Source organism: Mobula hypostoma, chromosome 5, assembly GCF_963921235.1.
Source record: "Mobula hypostoma chromosome 5, sMobHyp1.1, whole genome shotgun sequence".
Taxonomy (NCBI): Eukaryota; Metazoa; Chordata; class Chondrichthyes; order Myliobatiformes; family Myliobatidae; genus Mobula; species Mobula hypostoma.
In genome coordinates, this window is record NC_086101.1 from 196460706 (window position 1) to 196480942 (window position 20237).

The 20237-nt window shown below is 49.2% G+C and overlaps 1 protein-coding gene across 1 annotated transcript in view; it reads right to left on the reverse strand.

Annotated features, from left to right (window-relative positions):
* spef2 (sperm flagellar 2) overlaps positions 1-20237 on the reverse strand; it is a 224545-nt gene that overhangs the window by 152980 nt on the left and 51328 nt on the right. The window contains exons 8-11 of the mRNA XM_063049753.1: positions 18954-19142; positions 18116-18303; positions 14766-14934; positions 3287-3506 (exon numbers count right to left, since the gene is read on the reverse strand). Of these exons, the coding sequence (XP_062905823.1) occupies positions 3287-3506; positions 14766-14934; positions 18116-18303; positions 18954-19142 (766 nt within the window). The remainder of the gene's footprint in view (positions 1-3286; positions 3507-14765; positions 14935-18115; positions 18304-18953; positions 19143-20237) is intronic.

The following is a 20237-nucleotide window of genomic DNA, read 5'->3' on the forward strand; positions in this document are numbered from 1 at the left end:
GATATGGGGGGGGGGGTGGGTGGGAGGGGGAAAGACAGGAGATCAAGTCTGAGGAATGAAATGGATTAGCCATGATGAAATGATGGAGCAGACTTGATGGGACAAATGGTCTAATTCTGCTCCTATAGTTTAGGGTCTTATGGTTTTATGGTCTTACCTGAGGTCTGAGCCAGCCTGCAAGCCCTACCCCGATACAACCACAAATCCCTGCAGGAAGTCAGTAGACCGAGCCACCATCTCATCCCACATCACCAGTCATGTGCACACCAGGGTAGCACGGGACTGGTACTGAAGGCAGAATTCAGAACACTATGGCAGCACAGGAATAGACTGGTGGAGTGAATAGGCTCCTTCTGTGGTCAGCTGTGTGATCACTCTGTGAAAGCTCCAACAGAAGGTTTATGGAGGTGCAGAGGAAAAGGATTTTAGGGAGGGAACTCACAATGCTAGCCTCAGTGGATAAAGGAAGAGATAGTCACAGCAGAGAGATGGAGTTGTGTGTACTGGGGCTGAGAATTGCTTGGGATGCCCATGTCCCAGTAGGCTGACACTACAGTGATAGCAAAGAGCCAGGCCATGGAGAGATAAGAGGGCAGGAAGAGGGAAACTCAAGAGCAGGTAGAAATTCAATTCAGAGGAAGGATGTGATGCTGAGGCTTTATAAGGCATTGCTGAAGCCTTGCCTTAAGTATTGTAAACAGTTTTGGGCCCCTCATCTTAGAAAAGATGTGCTGGCACTGGAGAGAGTCCAGAGGAGGTTCACAAGGATGATTCCAGGAATGAAAGGGTTATCATATGAGGAATGTTTGATGATTCTTGGTCTGTACTCTCTGAAATTCAAAAGGATGGGGCGGGGGGGAGATCTCATTGAAAGCTTTCGAATGTTGAAAGGCCCAGATAGAGTAGATGTGGAAAGGATGTTTCCCATGGTGGGAGAGTCTAGGACAAGAGGGCACAGCCTCAGGATAGAAGGGCGCCCTTTCAAAACAGAGATGCGGAGAAATTTTTTTAGCCAAAAGGTGGTGAATTTGTGGAATTTGTTGCCACATGTAGCTTTAGAGGCCAGGTCATTGGAAGTATTTAAGGCAGAGATTGATAGGTTATTGATCAGACATGGCATCAAAGGTTACAGGGAGAAGGCCGGGAACTGGGGTTGAGGAGGAGATAGAAAAAAAGGATCAGCTATGATTGAATGGCGGAGCAGACTCGATGGGCCAGATGGCCTAATTCCTCTCCTATGTCTTATGGTCTTATGGAAATGTCATCTGCCATAGACCTGTTGTGCCAGTAGGCAAATTTGAGCACATCCAAGTTGCTTCTCAAGCAAGAGTTGATATGCTTCATCACCAATGTCTTAAAACACTTCATCACTGTAGATGCAAGTGCTACTGAACTATAGTCACTGAGGCAGGTTACCGTGATCTTCTTAGGCACTGGTATAATTGAAGCCTGCTTGATGGTCATGCTGGTCATCTAGGCATGGTCAAAATCAATGTGTTGGCATGAAGCTTTGTCCAGTGGCATGGGATAGATCAGCAGATCAAACAGCTTGCCACATACTGTTCGTGATGCCAACATGTCTAGAAGACGCCAAGGGCAGCACCTCTCGATCCCTGGGAATGGACTGCTGGAGCATTCATGTGGAGTTTTCTGGACCATTCTGCGTATAAATTTCTTAGTTGTAGCAGATGCAGCCACAAAGTGGACAGAAGTGTTCCCAATAGCCTCTACTACAACTTTGCACACTGTTGATGTGCTGAGAAGCCTCTTCGCAAGGACTGGTGTTCCAGAACATTTAGTCAGTGACAATATACCACAGTTTGTTGCGGATCAGGTTCAGTCATTTCTTTAAATGAATGAAATAAGACAGATTACATCTGCACTGTAACATCCAGCTACAAATGACTTACTGGAAAGGTTTGCTCAGAGTCCAAAGAACAAACTACACTGACACTGAATCAGAAGCTCGCCAATTTCCTCCCTGCATATAGCAACGTAGCACACTGAAACCAATAGCTCACCAGGCATGCTGTTTCTGGTTTATCCCTTGTGCTCACACTCAGATCTCCTCAAACCTAATCTCAGAAGGAAGATACAGGACAAACAGCTGAGACAAATTGAGGGCTCCTCGAACGAAGGGGGGATTGCTGTTTCAGTCCTGGACAATCAGTCATGGTGAAGGACTACAAAAGTGATCAAAAATGCAGACTTGGAAACATTAAGGACACAACTGGATTGCTCTCCTACACAGCGGAGATCACGTCTGATGTCATCGGGAGATGACATATCAATCAGTTGAGGAGATCAAAGTCAGCTGTTAGAGAAGAAAGGCATCCAGAGATGTCAGAACCACTTCCTGCAGTCCCAGAGTCAACTCCTACAACCACCACAGAGGAGGCCCCAGAACCTGAGGTTGTTTCCCAGCCACAAGTCCCACCTGCCAAGCAGAGTGAACCCTTGTTAGGAAAGATGTTATCCCGCAAGAGTAAGAAATCCTCCACAGCGATTAAATCTTTAGGCTTGAATGGGACCATTTATAATTTATTATACTGTGGATGTCTATATATGGTATTTTTTGTATGAAATAGTACATTGTATATTTATCTTATATACAAGTTGAGATGCTTTCTACATTGAATCAGAGTTTATAGCTAAGCAAGGAGAAGTGTTGTGGATTTAATATTTCAATAATATTTGAGTAATATTGTAAATATATTGTTTGATTAAGTATTCTTTGTTGTTTACATAATTCATTACAGGTTATATGTAAAAGTACGTGAATGACATACGTCATCATGCCACCCTGTCATGTGTGCACCTTACTAAAGAAAATGAAACTCAGCGTGCACGTTCTCCTCAGCTCTCCTATGTTTTCCTTTCAATATGTTTTAAGTTTGGAGTTACAAAACGTAACACTAGGGAGTTCTGAGGAACAAAGGGACATAAGGACAAAGAATTCGTGACAAATGTCCAAAGATCATTGAAGTGGGCAGCACAGGTAGTTAACATATTGAAGAAGGCAAATTGGACACTTGACTTCATAAGTTCAGGAGTGGAGTGTACAATTTTGTAAAACTGAAGGAATCAGTGTATGGGGGAGGCTGTCTATGGGAGGGGATTGTCCTCCTCAGGGGTAGGTAAAGACATTCCTCAACAATGGAGAATGATTAGTCTTCTGGTGTCCACACATCATGAAGTGTGGACAGACTGAATGCATGGTCTGTTGATACACAGTGCACTGATCTGGTAGTGTTGGACACCCCACCCTCCCTGACTCAGAGCTTACCTTCTGCGAGGTGCTTCAGGCAGGTGGTTTTGCCTGCATGCAGTTTGCCCAGTATGCAGGCCTTGATGGGGAATGGGGGGAACTGTGGTGGTGGACTCGGTTCCTTGGCTGGATGGGCTATCTCAGTGATCCGGTTGACCACGTGACCCAGAACATTGTTATCTGGAGGTGGGCCGTGAATATCACCATCTACAGGAGGCTGCCATTCACCAGTCATCAGCTAAGGGACAAAGAAGACAGAAAGTGTGAGAGCGTAAGAAAGAGCATGGGAGAGCATATGCAAGAGATGAAAAGCTGAAGAAAGACCATGGGGAGAGTAAGCAGAGAGGGAGAACAGGAGAGGAAGAATGTGAGGGTGGAGAGGGGGAGGGAGGGGAGAACATGGGGGGAGGGGGAGAGAAAATACACACAAGAGAAAGGGCATGAAAAAGTGTGTACAAGAGAAAGGTGCCATGAGGAAAAGCCTGAGAGGGGAGGGAGGAGAAAGAGAGAGGGAGAGGGGGGAGAGAGAGGTGGGGAGAGAGAGGGAGGGGAGAGAGAGGGGGGGAGAGGGGGAGAGAGAGGGGGGGAGAGGGGAGAGGGGGGAGAGGGGGGAGAGAGAGCGGGGAGAGAGAGGGGGGGAGAGAGAGGGGGGAGAGAGAGGGGGGAGAGAGAGGGGGGAGAGAGGAGAGAGAACGGGGAGAGGGGAGAGAGAGGGGGGAGGGGGGAGAGGGGAGGGGGAGGGGGGAGAGGGGAGGGGGAGGGAGAGAAATAGCCAGACAAGTGAGAGAATGGCTGATGGAGAGGGCATGTGAGAGAGAGATTAGAGACAGAGTGTAAGGAGAGAGTAATTGAGAGAACACATGAGGAAGGGAATGTGAAAGTGCATGACAAACAGATGACAGAACAAGGCAGCACACAACAGGATCACTCAGAAGTGAGAAACAGCACAGTTCGACTTTCGGAGAACTATGTACCTGTACCCCTAGGTCTCTCTGATCAATGAAACCCTCCTGGACCCTGCCATTCCCTCTCTATGTCCTGTCTTGGCTTAACTTTCCAAAGTGCATCGTTCTGCAGGTGTCCACCATAAATTTCATCTGCCATTCCCTTCCCATTTTCCCAGCTGATCTGCATCCTGTTGCAACTTCAGAAAACCTTTCACCACTGTCTGCTGTACCACTAAGTTTGGTGTTAATCTACCTACATGCCAGCTACATTCTCTTCCAGTTCATTAACATACATGACAAATAACACAGTACCTTGGCCACATGGAATCATAAATCGATACAGGATAAATACAGGCCCTTCAGCCTGAAGAGTCCCTGGCAATCAGCAAGTCCCAAATTCCTGCGTTTCACCCATATCCCACCAAGTCAACCCCTCCCTGCACCTATCCAAGTGATTCTTAAATGAAATTATTGTACCTGCCTCTAACAGTTCCTCTGGCAGCTCGTTCCATGTACTTGCCACCCTCTGCATTAAGAAAGATGCCCCTCGAGTCACTTTTAACTCTTTCCCCTACATCCTAAATTAGTGTTCCCCAGTTTGGACTCATCTACCCTTGGGAAAAGACTGTTACCAACCACCTTACTCAAGCACTTCATAATTTTAAACAATTCTATAAGATCAACCCTCATTCTCCTGAATTCCAAAGATTAAAAATTTAGATGGCCAACCCCTCCTTATAATTCAGGCCCTCTAATCCTGGAGGCAAACCACTGCTGTAACTTGCCGAGTACACAATTTCCCAATATGTCAGAGCAGCGTGAGGGAAATCGTCCGCCAAATGAAAATTCCAGATGCGACCTAACGACGACTAATCCTGGCAACGTCCTTACAATCTCTGCACTCTTTCCAGTTTAAACGTCGTTCCAAAAACAGGTTGACCAAAACTGCACACAGCATTCCAAGTGTGGCACCAACAACAATCTATGCAACAAAACCAAACCCCATTCCATGAGAAAGCCCCGGCCCGCAATCCCCCACTGTGAGAAAACCCCAGACTGCGATCACATTTTAAGACCATAAGACATAGAAGCAGAATTAGGCCATTTAGTGTATCAAGTCTACTCCGCCATTCCATCATGGCTGAACCCAGATCCCACTCACCTGCCTTCTCACCTTATCCTTTGATGCCCTGACTGATCAGGAAACAATCAGCTTCCACCTTAAACATATCCACAACGGCCTCCACCACAGTCTGTTGCAGGGCATTCTACAAATTCGTTACTCTTTGGCTAAAAAAAAAAATCCTCCTTACCTCTGTGCCCCTTAATTTTGAGGCTGTGACCTCTAGTGCTGGTTACCCCCACCATGGGAAACATCCTTTCCACATCTACTCTGTCTCGGCCTTTCAACATTCGAAAGGTTTCAAGAGATCCCCCCCCCGATCCTTCTGAATTTCAGCGAGTACAGACCCAGAGTCATCAAACGTTCCTCGTATGGTAACCCTTTTATTCATGGAATCATTCTTGTGAGCCTGCTCTGGACTCTGAGACGTGGCTAAAGGATGCATGTCTCTGGGAGCTGAACATCCAAGGATACACGGTGTATCAGAAGGATAGGCAGGTAGGCAGAGGGGGTGGCGTGGCTTTATTGGTAAGAAATGATATCAAATCATTAGAAAGAGGTGACATAGGATCGGAAGGTGCAGAAACTTTAAGGGTTGAGCTAAGAAATCGGAGGGGTAAAAGGACCCTGATGACAGTTATATACAGGCCTCTGAACAGCTGCAGTGATGTGGACTACAAATTACAACAGGAGATAGAAAAGGCTTGTCAGAAGAGAAGTATTATGATAATTCTGGGGGATTTTAACATGCGAGTGGATTGGGAAAATCAGGTCGGCACTGCATCTCAAGAGAGAGAATTTGTAGAATGTCGAGATGGTTTTTTAGAACAGCTTGTTGTTGAGCCCAGTAGGGCATTGGCTGTACTGGATTGGGTATTGTGTAATGAACCGGAGGTGATTAGAGAGATTGAGGTGAAGGAACCCTTAGGAGGCAGTGATCATAACATGATTGAGTTCACTGTGAAATTTGAGAAAGAAAAGCCGAAATCTGATGTGTCGGTATTTCAGTGGAGTAAAGGAAATTACAGTGGCATGAGAAAGGAACTGGCTAAAGTTGACTGGAAAGGGACACTAGCGGATAGGATGGCAGAGCAGCAGTGGCTGGAGTTTATGCGAGAAGTGAGGAAGGTGCAAGACAGGTAAATTCCAAAAAAGAAGAAATTTTCAAATGGAAAAAGGATGCAACCGTGGCTGGCAAGAGAAGACAAAACCAAAGTTAAAGCAAAGGAGAGGGCATACAAGGAATCAAAAATTAGTGGGACGACAGAGGATTGGGAAGTTTTTAAAAGCTTACAAAAGGAAACTAAGAAGTTCATTAAGAGGGAAAAGATGAACTATGAAAGGAAGCTAGCAAATAATATCAAACAGGATACTAAAAGCTTTTTCAAGTATATAAAGAGTAAAAGACAGGTGAGAGTAGATATAAGACCAATATAAATAATGCCGGAGAAATTGTAATGGGAGATAAGGAGATGGCAGAGGAACTGAATGAGTATTTTGCATCAGTCTTCACTGAGGAAGACATCAGCAGTATACCGGACACTCAAGGGTGGCAGGGAAGAGAAGCGTGCGCAGTCACAATTATGACAGAGAAAGTACTCAGGAAGCTGAGTAGTCTGAGGGTAGATAAATCTCCCGGACCAGATGGAATGCACCCTCGTGTTCTGAAGGAAGTAGCTGTGGAGATTGCGGAGGCATTAGCAATGATCTTTCAAAAGTCAATAGATTCTGCCATGGTCCCGGAGGACTGGAAGATTGCAAATGTCACTCTGCTATTTAAGAAGGGGGCAAGGAAGCAAAAAGGAAATTATAGACCTGTTAGCTTGACCTCAGTGGTTGGGAAGTTGTTGGAGTCGATTGTCAAGGATGAGGTTACAGAGTACCTGGAGGCATATGGCAACATCAGCAGAACTCAGCATTGTTTCCTTAAAGAAATTTCCTGCGTGACAAACCTATTGCAATTTTTTGAGGAAATTACAAGTAGGCTAGACAAGGAAGATGCAGTGGATGTTGTATATTTGGTTTTCAGAAGGCCTTTGACAAGGTGCCGCACATGAGGCTGCTTAACAAGATAAGAGCCCATGGAATTACGGGAAAGTTACATACGTGGATAGAGCGTTGGCTGATTGGCAGGAAACAGAGAGTGGGAATAAAGGGATCCTATTCTGGTTGGCTGCCGGTTACCAGTGGTGTTCCACAGGGGTCCATGTTGGGGCCGCTTCTTTTTACGCTGTACATCAACGATTTGGATTATGGAATAGATGGCTTTGTGGCTAAGTTTGCTGATGACACAAAGATAGGTGGAGGGGCCAATAGTGCTGACGAAACGGAGAGTCTGCAGAGAGACTTGGATAGATTGGAAGAATGGGCAAAGAAGTGGCAAATGAAATACAATGTTGGAAAGTGTATGGTTATGCACTTTGGTAGAAGAAATAAACGGGCAGACTATTATTTAAATGGGGAGAGAATTCAAAATGCAGAGATGCAAAGGGACTTGGGAGTCCTCGTACAGGATACCCTTAAAGTTAACCCCCAGGTTGAGTCGGTGGTGAAGAAGGCGAATGCAACGTTGGCATTCATTTCTAGAGGAATAGAGTATAGGAGCAGGGATGTGATGTTGAGGCTCTATAAGGCACTGGTGAGACCTCACTTGGAGTACTGTGGGCAGTTTTGGGCTCCTTATTTAAGAAAGGATGTGCTGACGTTGGAGAGGTTTCAGAGAAGATTCACTGGAATGATTCTGGGAATGAGAGGGTTAACATATGAGGAACGTTTGACTGCTCTTGGACTGTACTCCTCAGAGTTTAGAAGATTGAGGAGGGACCTCATAGAAACATTTTGAATGTTGAAAGGCATGGACAGAGTGGATGTGGCAAAGTTGTTTCCCATGATGGGGGAGTCTGGTACGAGAGGGCATGACTTAAGGATTGAATGGCACCCATTCAGAACAGAGCTGCGAAGAAATTTTTTTAGCCAGAGGGTGGTGAATCTGTGGAATTTGTTGCCATGGGCGGCAGTGGAGGTCAAGTCATTGGGTGTATTTAAAGCAGAGATCCATAGGTATCTGAGTAGCCAGGGCATCAAAGGTTACGGTGAGAAGGCGGGGGAGTGGGACTAAATGGGAGAACGGATCAGCTCATGATAAAATGGTGGAGCAGATTCAATGGGCCAAATGGCCGACTTCTGCTCCTTTGTCTCATGGTCTCCAACACCAGCACATTTTTTCTAAGATGAAGGGCCCAAAACTGTTCACAATACTCAAAGTGAAGCCTCATCATTGCTTTATAAAGCATCACATCACTGCTCTTGTATTCTAGACTTCTTGAAATGAATGCTAACATTGCATTTGCCTTCCTCACCACCGACTCAACCTGCAAGTTAACCTTTAGAGTGTTCTGCACAAGGTCTCTCAAGTCCCTTCACATCTCAGATTTTTGGATTTTCTCCCCATCAAGAAAATAGTCCACACATTTATTTCCACAACCAAAGTGCATGGCCATGCATTTTCCAACATTGTATTTCATTTGCCACTTTCTTGCCCATTCTCTGAATCCATTTAAGTCCTACTGCAGCCTGCCAGTTTCCTCAACAACTGATACTTCTGCAAACTTGGCAACAAAGCCACCTATTTCATCATCTGAACCATTTATATACAGCATAAAAAGAAGTGGTTCCAACACTGACCCCTGCAGAACACCACTAGTCACTGGCAGCCAACAAGACAAGGATCCTTTTATTCCCACTCACTGCTGCCTTCTAATCAGCCAATGCTCTGACCATGTTAGTAACTTTCCTGTAATACTACAGGCTCTTAACTTGGTAAACAGCCTCATGTCCAGTATCTTGTCAAAGGCCTTCTGAAAGTCCAAACATGCAACATCCACTGTATTCCCTTTACCTATCCTACTTGTAATCTCCTCAAAGAATTCCAACAGGTTCCGGCAGATTTTTTCCAATGATTTTTGAAAGATCATTTCTAATGCCACCACAATCTCTAACACTACCTCTTTCAGGACCCTAGGGTGCAGTTCACCTGGTCCGGGTGACTTCTGTAACTTTAGGTCTTTCAGCTTTTTGAGCACCTTCTCTCTTGTAATAGTAACTACACCCACTTCTCTTCCTTCACACACTACAACATCTGGCACACTGCTGGTGTCTTCCACAATGAATACTGACACAAAATACTCATTTAGTTCATCAGCCCTCTCCTTGTCCCCTGTTATTATTTCTCCTGCCTCATTTTCTAGCGGTCCTATATCCTCTCTCATCTCTCTTTTATTTTTTTACATACTTGACAAAACATTTACTATCCATTTTGATATTATTTTATAAATTGTTTTCATATTCTATCTTTTCCCTTCTAATGATTTGTTTAGTTGCTCTCTGTAGGATTTTAAAAACTTCTCAATCCTCTACCTTATAAATTTTGCTTTGTTGTATGCCGTCTCTCTTGTTTTCACATTAGCATTGACTTCCCTTGTCAGCCACAAGTACAATATTTTGCCATTTGAGTTGCGAGAGGAGGGATAAGCAAGTGATAGAGAAGGGACACGCTCAGACCGATTGTTTGAGATATGTCTATTTTAATGCAAGGAGTATTATGAACAAAAAGGATGAGCTTAGAGCATAGATCAGTACTCGGAGCTATGATGTTGTGACCATTACAGAGACTTGGATGGCTCAGGGCAGGAATGGTTACTTCGAGTGCCAGGCTTTAGATGTTTCAGAAAGGACAGGGAGGGAGGCAAAGGAGGTGGGGGTGTGGCACTGCTGATCAGAGATAGTGTCACGGCTGCAGAAAAGGAGAACATCATGGAACGGTTGTCCACTGAGACTCTGTGGGTGGAAGTTAAGAACAGTAAGGGGTTAATAACTCCATAGGGTGTTTTTAATAGACCACCCAAGAGTAATAGGGACAATGAGGGGCTGATAGGGAGACAGATTCTGGAAGGTGTAATAATAACAGAGTTGTCGTGGTGGGAGATTTTAATTTCCCAAATATCAATTGGCATCTCCCTAGAGCAAGGGGTTGAGATGGGGTGGAGTTTGTTAGGTTTGTTCAGGAAGGTTTCTTGACACATTATATAGATAAGCTGACAAGAAAAGAGGCTGTACTTGATCTGGTATTGGGAAATGACCCTGGTCAGGTGTCAGATCTCTCAGTGGGAGAGCATTTTGGAGATAGTGATCACAATTCTATCTCCTTTACCACAGCAATGGAGAGCGCTAGGAACAGACAAGTTAGGAAAACGTTTAACTGGAGTAAGGGGAAATATGTGGCTATCAGGCAGGAACTTGGAAGCATAAATTGGGAATGGCAGAAATGTGGCAAATGTTCAGGGGATATTTGCGTGGAGTTCTGCAAAGGTACGTTCCAATGAGACAGGGAAAAGATGGTAAGGTACAGGAACCGTGGTGTACAAAGGCTGTTGTAAATCTAGTCAAGAAGAAAATAAAAGCTTACTTAAGGTTCAAAAAGCTAGGTAATGATAGAGATCTAGAAGATTATAAGGCTAGCAGGAAAGAGCTTAAGAATGAAATTAGAAGAGACAAAAGGGGCCATGAGAAGCCCTTGGTGAGCAGGATTGAGGAAAACCCCAAGGCATTCGACAAGTATGTGAAGAGCAAGAGGATAAGATGTGAAAGAATAAGACCAATCAAGTGTGACAGTGGAAAAGTGTGTATGGAACCAGAGGAGATAGCAAAGGTACTTAATGAATACTTTGCTTGAGTATTCAGTACAGAAAAGGATCTAGGCGATTGTGGACTGAAAAGCTTGAGCATATAGATATTAAGAAAGTGGGTGTGCTGGAACTTTTGGAAAGCATCAAATTGGATAAGTCACTGGGACTGGACGAGATGTACCCTAGGCTACTGTGGGAGGTAAGGGAGGAGATTGCTGAGCCTCTGGTGATGCTCTTTGCATCATCAATGGGGACGGGAGAGGTTCCGGAGGATCGAAGGGTTGCTGATGTTGTTCCCTTATTCAAGAAAGGGAGTAGAGATATCCCAGAAAATTATAGCCCAGTGAGTCTTAATTCAGTGGTTGGTAAGTTGATGGAGAAGATCCTGAGAGGCAGGATTTATGAACATTTGTTCAGGCATAATATGATTAGGAATAGTCAGCATGGTTTTGTCAAAGGCAGGTCATGCCTTACGAGCCTGATTGAATTTTTTGAGGATGTGACAAAACACACTGATGAGGGTAGAGCAGTAGATGTAGTGTATAAGGATTTCAGCAAGGCATTTGATAAGGTACCCCATGCATGGCTTATTGAGAAAGTAAGGAGGAATGGGATCCTATGGTCATTGCTTTGTGGATCCAGAATTGGCTTGCCCACAGAAGGCAAAGATTGGTTGTAGACGGGACATATTCTGCATGGCAGTCAGTGACCAGTGGTATGCCTCAGGGATCTGTTCTGGGATCCTTACTCTTCGTGATTTTTATAAATGACCTGGATGAGGAAGTGGAGGGATAGGTTAGTAAGTTTGCTGATGATACAAAGGTTGGAGGTGTTGTGGATAGTGTGGAGGGCTGTCAGAGGTTACAGCGGGACATTGATAGGATGCAAAAGTGGCAGATGGAGTTCAACCCAGATAAGTGTGAGGTGGTTCATTTTGGTAGGTCAAATATGATAGCAGAATATAGTACTAATGGTAAGACTCTTGGCAGTGTGGAGGATCCGAGGGATCTCGGGGTCGAAGTCCATAGGTCACTCATTTGACTCTGTGGTTAAGGCATACGATGCATTGATCTTCATCAATCATGGGATTGAGTTTAAGAGCCGAGAGGTAATGTTGCAGCTATATAGGACCCTGGTCAGACCCCACTTGGAGTACTGTGCTCAGTTCTGGTCGCCTCACTGCAGGAAGGATGTGAAAACCATAGAAAGGGTGCAGAGGAGATTTACAAGGATGTTGCCTGGATTGGGAAGCATGCCTTATGAGAATAGGTTGAATGAACTCGGCCTTTTCTCCTTGGAGCTACGATAGAGCTGATAGAGATGTATAAGATGATGAGAGGCATTGATCGTGTGGATGGTCAAAGGCTTTTTCCCAGGGCTGAAATGGCTAACATGAGAGGGCAGAGTTTTAAGGTCCTTGGAAGGAGGTACAGAGGAGATTTCAGGGGCACGTTTTTTTTTACGCAGAGAGTGGTGAGTGCATGGAATGTGCTGCCAACAGCGGTGGTGGAAGCAGGTATGATAGGGTCTTTTAAGAGACTCCTGGATAGGTACATGGAGCTTAGAAAAATAGAGGGCCATGAGTAACCCGAGGTAATTTCTAAAGTAAGGACATGTTCGGTTCAGCTTTATGGGCCAAAGGGCCTGTATTGTGCTGTAGGTTTTCTATCTTTCTATGTTTCCTAACCTCTCTGCCTACCTCGTATCCTTCCGATACTACGTGTAACCTTGGACATTCAGCTCCCAACTACAACCACCCTTCAGCCATGATTCAGTGATGGCCACAACATCATACCTGACAATCTGTAATAGTGCAACAAGATTATCCACCGCATTGAGATACAACACCTTGAGTACCGTATTTGCTACCCTTTTTGATTCTGCATTCCTGATATACTGATACCTTGTTGGCTGCAACTATGTCCCATCACCTGCCTACCCTTCCTGACAGTCTGACTGCATGCTATCTTTATCTTTTTACCATCCGTCCTATCCTGAGTCCCATCACTCTGGTTCCCACACCCTCCCACTGTTTGAACCCTCCCAAACAGCTCTAGTCTGTGTGAGGAGTGGTGCCCCACACAGACTTCCAATATGCGCCTTGTAAGGCATGAAAATGCCCGACGCAGGCCTCTCACGGTCTGAGTTGACATTCCCCCGCCCCCCAACATCTCTAATAATCCTGCCAGTGAGAATATTGGTCCCCTCATGTTCAGGTGCAAGCTGTCACTTTTGAAGAGGTCATACCTCCCCCAGAACAGATCCCAATGATCCAAGAACCTGAAGCCCTGCCCCTGCACCAGCTTCTCAGACACGCATTTATCTGCCAAATCATCCTGTTTCTACCCTCACTGGTGCGTGGCTCAGGCAGCAATCCAGAAATTACTATCTGGGAGGTCCTGCTTCTCAGCTTTCTACCTAGCTCTCTAAAATCTCTTTTCAGGACCTCTTGGCTTTTCCTTCCTTTATCATTGGTACCAATATGTACCAAGACATCTGGCTGCTCTCCTTCCCTCTCCAAAATGTTGTGGATGAAATCTGAGATGTCCCTGACCCTGGCACCTGGGAGGCAACATACCATCTGGGTGTCCCGTTCACGTCCACAGAATCTCCTGTCTGTTCCCCTCACTATTGAGTCCCCTATCACTACCACTCCCTTCTTCTCCCTCTTTCCCTTCTGCACACGGACCCATGCTCAGTGCCTGTAACCCAGTCGCCGTGGCATTCTCCCGGGAGGTCATCCCCCACAACAGTATCCAAAGCAGTATACTTGTTTTTGAGGGGTGCTCTGTGCTAACTGCCTATTCACCTTTCCATTTCTCCTGACGGTCACCCAGCTACTCGCCTCCTGCAACTTCGGTGTGACTACTTCCCTGTAATTCTGATCAATAATCTCCTCGCTCTCCCATACAAGCCAAAAGTCTTCCAGCTGCTGATCCAGATCCCTAACACAAATAATTGTCAACATTGCATTTGCCTTCTTTACCACAGACTCAATCTGTAAATTAACCTTCTGGGAGTTTTGCACGAGGACTCCTCAGTCCCTCTGCACCTCTGATGTTTGAACCTTCTCCCCATTGTGATAATATTCTACACTGTTGTTCCTTTTACCAAAATGCATGATCATACATTTCCCAACACTGTATTCCATCTGTCACTTTCTTGCCCAATCCTCCAATTGTCTAAGTCCTGCGGCAATTGCATTGCTTCCTCAGGACTACCTACCCCATCACCTTTGCCTTCCTGCCTGTCCTTTCAAAACAAAGCCCCCCCTCGATCACACCGTGACACAGCCCCCGCCCGCGATCACACCGTGACACAGCCCCCGCCCGCGATCACACCGTGACACAGCCCCCGCCCGCGATCACACCGTGACACAGCCCCCGCCCGCGATCACACCGTGACACAGCCCCCGCCCGCGATCACACCGTGACTCAGCCCCCGCCCGCGATCACACCGTGACACAGCCCCCGCCCGCGATCACACCGTGACACAGCCCCCGCCCGCGATCACACCGTGACACAGCCCCCGCCCGCGATCACACCGTGACACAGCCCCCGCCCGCGATCACACCGTGACACAGCCCCCGCCCGCGATCACACCGTGACTCAGCCCCCGCCCGCGATCACACAGTGACACAGCCCCCGCCCGCGATCACACCGTGACACAGCCACGGACTGGAATCCACCTGGTACACAGGGGTGATGGACTGAGATGTGTTTGGATGGTATTAATATTAATACCTGGTAATCTTCATAATCCTGCGAGTTGAGTAAGTGCATCTTGGCCTGCTCAATGCTATCCACCGCTCTCTCGCCTGAAGCCTCAAGCTGTGCATCTGGTTGCTCATAGATGGGCATCTGCGTGAAGAACAGCTCCTTCCACTCTCTCATCAGCTTGTTTGGAATCAAACTGTGGGGGTGAATACATTTTACACTGGAACAAACACCAACCTTGACAGCAGGGGACTCTGCTCATTCCTTTCCCACTCTCGCATATACTTCCCGCGGAGCAGGTTATGGACAAAAGTGAGTACAGGGGAGAGAAATGTGGTATCTGGCAGATGGAATTCAATCCAGTAAAATGTGAAGTGATTCAGTTTGCAAGGTTGAATTTAAAGGCAGAATACAGATTTAATGGCAGGATTCCTAGAAGTGTGGAGGAACCGAGGGATCTATTCCATAGATCACTCAAAGTGGCAGCACAAGTTGATAGAGTGGTTAAGAAGGCATACAGCATATGGGCCTACATTAGTCAGGGGATTGAGACCTACACAAATGAGATAAGTTGCAGCTTTATAGACCACACTTGGAATATTGTTTTTAGTTCTGGTCATCTCATAGGAAGGATGTGGAGGCAGAGGAGATTGACCAGGATGCTGCCTGGAATAGAGAGGTAGTCTTACGAGGATAGGTTGAGTGAGCAAGGGGTTTTCTTGTTGGAGTGAACAAGGATGAGAGGTGACATGATAGAATGTGTCAGGTGGGTGATGAATGTGTCGGGTAGGTGTTGGGTGGGGATTGTGACAAGTGAGGATTGTGACAGATGATGAATGTGTCGCATGGGTGACTGGTAGGGACGGTGACGGGCGGGGAAGATGACGGATGAATGCATCGGGTGGGTGATGGGTGCGGAGGGTAAGTGATGGATGAGGAGGCCGAGGATGATAAATGTGTCAGATGGGAGGGATGGGTGAGGAAGATGGGGTGGGTCGGGGTGATTGGTGGGGTGGTGTGGGTGAGATGAAAATAATGAGATACAGTGAAGGATGGGTGAGAGGAGGGGGGTTGGGGGATTGGGATGGGAGAGAGGAGTGGGGTTAAGGGATTAGGATGGGTGAGGAGTGGGGTTGAGGGATTGGGATGGGTGTGGGGTTGAGGGATTGGGATGGGTGAGGAGTGGGGTTGAGGGATTGGGATGGGTGAGGAGTGGGGTTGAGGGATTGGGATGGGTGAGGAGGGGGGTTGAGGGATTGGGATGGGTGAGAGGAGGAGGGTTGAGGGATTGGGATGGGTGAGAGGTTGAGGGATTGGGATGGGTGAGGAGTGGGGTTGAGGGATTGGGATGGGTGAGGAGTGGGGTTGAGGGATTGGGATGGGTGAGAGGTTGAGGGATTGGGATGGGTGAGGAGTGGGGTTGAGGGATTGGGATGGGTGAGGAGTGGGGTTGAGGGATTGGGATGGGTGAGGAGTGGGGTTGAGGGATTGGGATGGGTGAGAGGAGGGGGGTTGAGGGATTAGGATGGGTGAGTGGGGTTGAGGGATTGGGATGGGTGAGGAGTGGGGCTGAGGGATTGGGATGGGTGAGAGGAGGGGGGTTGAGGGATTGGGATGGGTGAGGAGTGGGGTTGAGGGATTGGGATGGGTGAGAGGAGGAGGGTTGAGGGATTGGGATGGGTGAGAGGTTGAGGGATTGGGATGGGTGAGGAGTGGGGTTGAGGGATTGGGATGGGTGAGGAGTGGGGTTGAGGGATTGGGATGGGTGAGGAGTGGGGTTGAGGGATTGGGATGGTTGAGGGATTGGGATGGGTGAGAGGAGGGGGGTTGAGGGATTAGGATGGGTGAGGAGTGGGGTTGAGGGATTGGGATGGGTGAGGAGTGGGGTTGAGGGATTGGGATGGGTGAGTGGGGTTGAGGGATTGGGATGGGTGAGGAGTGGGGTTGAGGGATTGGGATGGGTGAGTGGGGTTGAGGGATTGGGATGGGTGAGGTGTGGGGTTGAGGGATTGGGATGGGTGAGGAGTGGTTGAGGGATTGGGATGGGTGAGGAGTGGTTGAGGGATTGGGATGGGTGTGGGGTTGAGGGATTGGGATGGGTGAGGAGTGGGGTTGAGGGATTGGGATGGGTGAGTGGGGTTGAGGGATTGGGATGGGTGAGGAGTGGGGTTGAGGGATTGGGATGGGTGAGGAGTGGGGTTGAGGGATTGGGATGGGTGAGAGGAGTGGGGTTGAGGGATTGGGATGGGTGAGGAGTGGGGTTGAGGGATTGGGATGGGTGAGAGGTTGAGGGATTGGGATGGGTGAGGAGTGGGGTTGAGGGATTGGGATGGGTGAGGAGTGGGGTTGTGGGATTGGGTTGGGTGAGGAGTGGGGTTGAGGGATTGGGATGGGTGAGAGGAGGGGGGTTGAGGGATTAGGATGGGTGAGTGGGGTTGAGGGATTGGGATGGGTGAGGAGTGGGGCTGAGGGATTGGGATGGGTGAGAGGAGGGGGGTTGAGGGATTGGGATGGGTGAGGAGTGGGGTTGAGGGATTGGGATGGGTGAGAGGAGGAGGATTGAGGGATTGGGATGGGTGAGAGGTTGAGGGATTGGGATGGGTGAGGAGTGGGGTTGAGGGATTGGGATGGGTGAGGAGTGGGGTTGAGGGATTGGGATGGGTGAGGAGTGGGGTTGAGGGATTGGGATGGTTGAGGGATTGGGATGGGTGAGAGGAGGGGGGTTGAGGGATTAGGATGGGTGAGGAGTGGGGTTGAGGGATTGGGATGGGTGAGGAGTGGGGTTGAGGGATTGGGATGGGTGAGTGGGGTTGAGGGATTGGGATGGGTGAGGAGTGGGGTTGAGGGATTGGGATGGGTGAGTGGGGTTGAGGGATTGGGATGGGTGAGGTGTGGGGTTGAGGGATTGGGATGGGTGAGGAGTGGTTGAGGGATTGGGATGGGTGAGGAGTGGTTGAGGGATTGGGATGGGTGTGGGGTTGAGGGATTGGGATGGGTGAGGAGTGGGGTTGAGGGATTGGGATGGGTGAGTGGGGTTGAGGGATTGGGATGGGTGAGGAGTGGGGTTGAGGGATTGGGATGGGTGAGGAGTGGGGTTGAGGGATTGGGATGGGTGAGAGGAGTGGGGTTGAGGGATTGGGATGGGTGAGAGGAGGGGGGTTGAGGGATTAGGATGGGTGAGGGGTTGAGGGATTAGGATGGGTGAGGGGTTGAGGGTTTGGGATGGGTGAGGAGTGGGGTTGAGGGATTGGGATGGGTGAGGAGTGGGGTTGAGGGATTGGGATGGGTGAGGAGTGGGGTTGAGGGATTGGGATGGTTGAGAGGAGTGGGGTTGAGGGATTAGGCTGCCCCTGTCCGAGTGCAGTGTGCTCACCTACCCAACACAGAGCTCTCTGTACTCAGCCACCTTGGTGACCAGGTCGAGGATATGTGTCACCACCTCCTGGCACAGGTGGTAATGTTTGCGGTATCGTCGCTCAGCCCTCTCCACCATCAGCTGCTCATGCACTTCCCGTTCCTGCTCCATTCTCTCTCCCTGCTCCACTCTCTCCTGTCTCGCCAGAATCTGCGGGCAGTCGCATAGACACACACATCAGCGAGGGGGAGAAGCAAGTAAAGGCGGGTGGTCACTGTAGGTGGGTGGGGAAGAGGTTGTGACTACAATTGCGGCAACCACCATCGGCAGGAAACTCTCAGCAGGTCAGGCAGCATCCGTCCACCCAAAGACCACTTACAAATCGGACTCTGGGCAGGAACATGGTCATCAGACATCTGTGGAGAGGAAGCAGGAGATCCCAGTGCAGCAACGACAGGTGACGATGTGGGGTTTGGGGAGGAGTGCATGAGAGGGGGTAAAGAGAAAAAAGTGTAGAGTTCTTTGATTCAAGGTCCCTTCGTTCAACCCACTCACCCCCACCCTCTCTCCAATGAAAACTGACTTGTTTCTCTCTTTCCCAGTTCTGACCAAGAGTCCCGGAATGGAAACTCTCCCCACAGACGCCGCCTGACGTGCTGAGTGTTTCCTGTGTTCTCTGTTTGCAGTCCCTGGCAGTGTTTAAGACTGGAGAGGGTTCCTTTTCTCACCTCCCACCCACAATATGTATGAGGCCACTCAGCCCATTGGACCTGGCCTGGCAGCCTGCCCGTGAGATGGCATCAGTCCCACTGCTGACAGGGAACTGTCTGGTGCTTGGAGGATGAGGCTGTCCAACGTACTTCCTCTCGGTCCAGTGCCTGCCGGAACTCCTTCAGCCGCTGCTCCTCATACTGTTTCTCGCGGAAGAAGCGGTTCTGCTCCATGACGTGCTTCTCATGGCGAGCATGCACGAGCTGCACGGTGACCCGGCGCTCCTGCAGAGACTGTCGCATCAGCCTGTTGACCAGTTCCTCCTCCTGGTACACCTCCTGGTGGCAGAGCACAGCGTCAGGGCAGCAAGGTAGAAACATACACCCTGTCCCACACACTCCCATTCCACCCCAGGGTGCTCAGCTTCCCCAGCTCACCCTGTCCCACACACTCCCATTCCACCCCAGGGTGCTCAGCTTCCCCAGCTCACCCTGCCCCACCCGCTCACTGCCTCGCAGTGCTCAGCTTCCCCAGCTCACCCTGTCCCACCTGCTCACTGCCTCGCAGTGCTCAGCTTCCCCAGCTCACCCTGTCCCACCCGCTCACTGCCTCGCGGTGGTCAGCTTACTCAGCTCACCCTGTCCCACCTGCTCACTGCCTCGCGGTGCTCAGCTTCCCCAGCTCACCCTGTCCCACCCGCTCACTGCCTCGCAGTGTTCAGCTTCCCCAGCTCACCCTCTCCCACCCGCTCACTGCCTCGCAGTGCTCAGCTTCCCCAGCTCACCCTGTCCCACCCGCTCACTGCCTCGCAGTGGTCAGCTTCCCCAGCTCACCCTGTCCCACCCGCTCACTGCCTCGCAGTGCTCAGCTTCCCCAGCTCACCCTCTCCCACCCGCTCACTGCCTCGCAGTGCTCAGCTTCCCCAGCTCACCCTGTCCCACCCGCTCACTGCCTCGCAGTGGTCAGCTTCCCCAGCTCACCGTCCCACCCACTCACTGCCTCGCAATGCTCAGCTTCCCCAGCTCACCCTCTCCCACCCGCTCACTGCCTCGCAGTGCTCAGCTTCCCCAGCTCACCCTGTCCCACCCGCTCACTGCCTCGCAGTGCTCAGCTTCCCCAGCTCACCCTGTCCCACCCGCTCACTGCCTCGCAGTGCTCAGCTTCCCCAGCTCACCCTGTCCCACCCGCTCACTGCCTCGCGGTGCTCAGCTTCCCCAGCTCACCCTGTCCCACCCGCTCACTGCCTCGCAGTGCTCAGCTTCCCCAGCTCACCCTGTCCCACCCGCTCACTGCCTCGCAGTGCTCAGCTTCCCCAGCTCACCCTGTCCCACCTGCTCACTGCCTCGCAGTGCTCAGCTTCCCCAGCTCACCCTGTCCCACCCGCTCACTGCCTCGCGGTGGTCAGCTTACTCAGCTCACCCTGTCCCACCTGC